Source organism: Urocitellus parryii, chromosome 1, assembly GCF_045843805.1.
Source record: "Urocitellus parryii isolate mUroPar1 chromosome 1, mUroPar1.hap1, whole genome shotgun sequence".
Taxonomy (NCBI): Eukaryota; Metazoa; Chordata; class Mammalia; order Rodentia; family Sciuridae; genus Urocitellus; species Urocitellus parryii.
In genome coordinates this window covers 221339468-221345467 of record NC_135531.1, presented here as the reverse complement: position 1 = coordinate 221345467, position 6000 = coordinate 221339468, and the positions used below count along the sequence as shown (strand labels likewise).

At 38.3% G+C, this 6000-nt stretch overlaps 1 protein-coding gene across 7 annotated transcripts in view; it reads right to left on the bottom strand.

Annotated features, from left to right (window-relative positions):
* Window positions 1-277: 277 nt before the first annotated feature.
* Window positions 278-6000, bottom strand: part of B3galt1 (beta-1,3-galactosyltransferase 1) — a 143226-nt gene continuing 137503 nt past the window's right edge. For all 7 annotated transcript variants that reach the window (XM_077802708.1, XM_077802707.1, XM_077802703.1 and 4 more), the window contains one exon: window positions 278-5249. In XM_077802708.1, coding sequence (XP_077658834.1) covers window positions 4040-5020 — 981 coding nt within the window. In that variant the 5' untranslated portion in view covers window positions 5021-5249 and the 3' untranslated portion in view covers window positions 278-4039. The remainder of the gene's footprint in view (window positions 5250-6000) is intronic.

The following is a 6000-nucleotide window of genomic DNA, read 5'->3' as shown; positions in this document are numbered from 1 at the left end:
AACGCCTCTGTGAGGCCATCTAGATACCTGTTTCCTAAATCCAGAAGTGGATTTAGCCCAAATTCTACTTATAGGACCAAATGGTGTCCAAGCTAACTGTTGGAGTTGTTCTGGGCTCTTGGGGATGAGCTGTGATGGGGATGAGTCATCACCTACACTGAGGTTAGGGAGACCTTGGTAAATTGTGGACATCAATTAATTTTCACAATCACATTTCTCCAAAGAGATTCATGCACAAAAACCCCAACAAAATGGATTATGTTCTTCTTCTGTTTATTTGCCTCAATGTTTAAAAAAATCAGCTTTATGGAATTGTACTCTTCCTCAGGACAGATGGGCCTGTACATTAGCATCGTGCTTTCAATTAACAGTTTACATTTCAAGAGGAAGGTGAAGAAACTGAATGTAAAGACATCTTCAGCATCTATTTGTCATTTTTAGTTTTATAACATTGATACAAAAAAATAGTATTCTGATTAGCAGCTTGATTGGCAACCCATGTAACCCTAAATAGTACTACAAACCCGGAGAGTGCACTTTTACAGACAATTACTTTTGGCGAAACCATATGTACAATTTTGAACAAATAAATACATAAATACAATCATTCATATATAACGATATACCTAAATGTCAATTATCAACAAGCGTTTCTAGTAAATTACTTCTTTCATTCACAAGTTACTTTGTTGCTTATAAAAACTATCTTCACCTTTACAGAAGAAATGACATAATCAATTCCCCCACTGAACCCACATATTAGGAAAGGTAGAAAATATCCCAGATGCTGTACAGAAATATTCCATTGTCTTTTGGTAGAAGAAATTTGATTGAAAAACTCCTTCCTTGGCTTCTCTGTAAAGAGTTTGTTTTCCGCATATCGTATCACACAAGGGGTTTTGTTCTTCTGAATTTATTCCAAATTGAAAATGATCTTCACTTTTTGATTCTGGTTATTTCAAAGTACATTATTGTGTATTGAAACTGCTCCAATATAAGAAGACACAAAGCCACGCAAACTAGCCACCAAAGATAAAACTTCTTTTCAAAAAATAAATTTGGAAAAAAAACCCTTTAAGAACATAGACACTGATTATTGATACCCATTGTTATCTGGTGCATAATGAAAAACAGGTGGGGGAACAGTTTTGTAAAAACTGTCTGAATGACTCCTGGTGGAATACTGCCATTAGTTATTTATGTCTTTGCAGTGCTGGGATGGAACCCAGGGCCTTGTATGTGGTTGGCAAGAGCTCTGCCACTGAGCTACATCCCTGGCCCCAGAATACTGCCATTATTATGAAACATTATTTTATGTCAAGGAAATGATAATAATGGATTCACAAATAATTGTGACAATTTGGCCAGTGTCATGTCAAAAAGTTAACAAAAGTAGAAAGTTAGAGTTTTTTCTTGATCACTTCAATATTTTTTTTTTTGAACATTCAGAAAAGAAAGGGCAAACATGCTTAAGGCTATTGAAATACTGGACAAATGGCCTTGCCTCACCGAGCTCCATGCAGAAGAAAATGTTACATAGCAGGCAGAGTCTAGCTGTACATACAGTTGGGGAGAAGAAAATAATGGCTTTAAAATATATACATGTGGTCTTTGATGAATATTTACATATTTGTCACATGGGCACTACCTAGCATAAAAAAGTTAGGTTTTTAAGATGTATGATTTTCTGATTTTTGCTCCTTTTCAAGATTAGGGCTTTATTCATACTCTATACACACCTGTATAAAATAATTCAGAGATGTACATATATAATGTTTATAATGTGTGATTTCTTGACATCAAAGGTGGCTTGGCTGAGCGTGGGGTTGATGCAAGGCAGTAGTATGAGACGTGGACTTGATTCAGCTGCATGGTTGGGAGGTGAATCAAGAATGAAGTCATGAGACTTCCCCAGTAACTGGAACTCACAGCAATTGAGGCTACAGGGTGGGAGGGTGGTTCACCTTGTGCTGCTCCATTTCTCCCAAGGTCACTAACATTGTTCTGTAATCAAAATCATCAGTCTTGCTAAACAGAGATGAGATGTATTAAGGGACAGGAAGTCCTGTCTTATACTGGGAACTTTGGGGCTGGAGATGAGAGATCCAGTGTCTTCAAGAGATAGGCCTTGACTTCTGTTTGTTCATTTTGTTTGCCATTGACTTCTATGGGGGCTCCCAAAGGTCAGGTTAAAAAAAAAATAAATAAATTAAAAGGTGTACTCTTTCAGCTGGGGACTTTTTTTTTAAAAAAAAAACAATGAGTTTTCTAAAGAATGGGAGATGTGCAATGTGTAGGTTCGCTGAGTGCCTGTTTTTCTGATAGAAGTGATTCTCCCTGTCCTCAACGCTCTTAAAGATAATTCAGGCAAAATGTTTCCTGAGACCTAAGTTGTCATGATGCGTTTTGCAAGTGTATGCTTCACTTACTGTAATAGACTCCCAGCCAATGCTTCCCCTAAAGAAAGAACAATGCCTTCACCTACAGCCCCTGGGGCTAGCAAAGAAACACACGGAAAAGATAGCTTACTCATTGAAAACAGAAGAGATGGCAGAGAAATTGAAGCTTCGCCAAACAACTAACTTATAGCCAAGGAAAAATCAAAGTCTTGGAGGAATTAAGAACACTGATAGTTCATAGTTCATCTTTATTTTGGTAGATTTTATATTAAGATGATGTACTACTACTGATGACCATCATTATAGTTATAGTAATCCTTTTAGCATTTGGCATAATGCATGATACATTGCATTATGTAGCACCTTTTAAACTAAGAATCTCAAAAATCTTAGCAAATGCAATTTGCTCTCACAGCACCTGTGAGGTAGGTGTTTTTTTTTTTTTTTAAACAGCCATTTTACAAGTGAGAATATTGAAATACAGCAATGTTAAAAGGCCTGCTCATGTGATTTGGTGGCATTAATAGAATCTGAACCCAGGCTTCCCCACCCTTCCTTCCTATGGTACTCCATCACATAGCCCCGAGAACACCTTATAATAGCTTTGCTGTTGAAGGTACTTGGATATTTCTGGTGTTACTATCACTTCTATCAATGGTAGGGCCAAATCTTTCAATAATATGGTACCTGTTATGCTTTGCAAATGTGTGGGAAGGGCATCTTATACTATTTCTAAGCTTATGTTAATTATAATGTATACCTAAATTCATATTTTCTCAATGTGATTCATTGTTCTCTGGCTTCCTACCAGCTTGTTTTCTACATATGGAGACATGTGCTTGCCTGATCCAGAAACTGAAAAGCATTTAGCAGCATTATGCAGAAGGAAGCAGGTGAGATTATTACATTTGGCAAAGTCTCCTTGGAGGCACCGTGTAATGTTCCAAAAGAGCAGAAATTTTTTTTTGTTTAAGTAGCATTTTATACACATTCTACCTGCTGACCAGGTTTAATCCTCGGATGAGCAAGTAGAGTTGCCTTTCAAACACACAGACTATTTGATTCTCAATTTTAAGTTCCCATCCATTTCACTGCAGCCTCTCTGCCAGTGTTGGAACCACAAATACTGTACACATTACATGGCAACATATGTAAAAATTCAATGTAACAATAACACACACACACACGGTATTAATAATCACATCCAGTGTGTCTTCCTGACTGTGCATCGTTTCTGAATTGTTTTTGAAAAAGTTGTTTACTTATCTACTTATTTTTGCAGAGATGATGTGAAGATGTTACTGTAAGTTTCAGTTTCCCAGAACCAGATTTTTATCTCAGATGCACAGTGCATAAATCCTAGGAGTTGTCTGGAAGTCACTTTTTTTTTTTTTTTGATAAATTGCATGTCTTAGGACCTGAGAATGAAATTTGGTCCTTCTAATTCTTTTATTGTTTCTAAGACAGAAGCTTAGCATTTGTGAATTGGTAATCCAAGAAGGAGCTAGGAGTAGGAGGCAAAAATCTGTACAAAACCCCTTCACCGGTTCTTTTCCCCTGGGGACACCTGTAATATACCAACACCTTAGGCCCCATTTCTTAAAAAAAAGAAAAGAAACATATTTACATGGGTAAAAATTTTAACATCTGAGGTGTTTCTTGCTTGACATGTCATTCCAGATTCTGTGCATTTCTTCTGGAGAGATCTGATGCACAGTGATAACTCGGCGATACCGACACAAACTGTAGGCCATTTTCCAGTGATTGAAGCCACTGTTCTGGAAAGGATGTATGCCTAGCTTGCGGAGACACAGTCCCACATATACATCTTCAAGGTGAAGCAGCCTTGTGTGCAGTGAGGTCTTGTAAATGAGTTCTGCCACATCAGCTGAAAAGATGTAGCCAGTCCCAGAACAGAATGGTGGGTAGTTGCTATCAGGGTACAAATCTCTGGGCATATACCACTTACTGCGGACATCCCGGATGGGCCCTCCGTTGATGACATAGCCAGTGAAATACCTTCTTCTTGGCTTGGTGGAGGGTTTCAGGAGTTTATAAATTAGGTTGTCCATGTTTACAAAAATGTCACTGTCTGTTTTCATGACGTACTTGGCTTTTGAGCAGAAAGTGGCCACCCATCTCATCCCCATTAATGTTTTGAGAGTCAGGTTATGGTAGGAGTCAATGAAGTCCTCCACAATGATGTCGTGGAAGATCTGGCTCTCCTGCTCCACCATCTGATTCAGAACAGGGTCTGCATTCTTGCCCAGAAGGAAGAGGGTAGCTATCTTGATCCCTTTAAAGTTGTCCTCATCCCCCCACGTCTCCCGGATGGCCTGGCGGGCATCGAATTCCTTGTGGGTTGTGCTGATGAGGATAACAAGAAAAGGAATGTTTTTCTCACATTTGTTGGGCTCGTTTATTAGAAATTCAAAAGAATGTGGGTTTATAGGTCGAGTTCTTATGTTGCCAAATGTAAAGTTCTTCCTGGCAACTGTTAGGTGGCTGAATGGCTTGGAGCCAGTGTAGGATGAAGTAGGACGAGTCACGCTCAAGTACCAGAGAGCGCTGGCCCAGCACACGACCGTCAAAACATATAAGCAGGAGACCTTTGAAGCCATTGTCTTGAGAGCGTGTCTATTCCAAATATTGAAGAATATACCTTCTTGGCATTAGATTTTTTTTGCTTTGCAAAGGCAGCATATTATTAATAAATCTTAAAGTTTGATAGAGAAGAGTGAGTTGTGGATTGTCCATGGGCCTTAGCAGCAGTCTAGCATGTCTGCATTCAACTTACTTTCTTCCAAACCAGCCGAAAGGTTCCAGGTGTCATAAATCTTCCTCTTAACTCTGAAAAATCAATAAAGTATAGTTTTTGTTCAGATTTATTTGTCATTTTTACATCCTCAAGTAAACATAGTAGGGGTATAAGAAATAACCATGATGGTTAAAATAAACATGATCATTCATTTTCATAAGTCCTAAAAACTTCATGATATAACCACTCCACTTCTCCTCTCCCTATAACAGAAGTTGTTTATGAATATATATGCCCAATAAACAAATACATAGACTATAAACTCTAGATGAATATGAGGTAAACATCATTAGAAAAATCTTAAAAATATCCCCTTCTTCACAAGAGGACTTCTTTGTAGTTGAATACTTTCTGGCACTAAAATCTTCTTTCAAACAGGAAAGAATCACACATGGCCTCAGATCTCATTCCCATTTTTTTCATGTCTGAGCTTTTGTTTGCTTGATTCTGATGAAGGAATCAATTATCAGCATCTATTTGTTTTTTCAAACTCTACCTTTGACAATGTGTTGATCACCACTGAAAAGTCTCCACTAATACTGAGTCTCTCCTGGAGAGAAAGAATTCCCAGCTGTTCCTTAATGTCTCCTTACTTTGGCTCTCACAACTCTTGGCTCATAACTCTGCTTCCTATGAGGCTTGCCATGGGGCCTATCCTATCCTTCATGCAAGGAAATCATTATTACCCAAGCATCCTTTTAGACAGCTGGTAGCATTCACCTTGGGGTTGGTCTAAGTTGCCTTTTATGGTTTGCAGCAATTCACCCATATGTTCCCTGGATG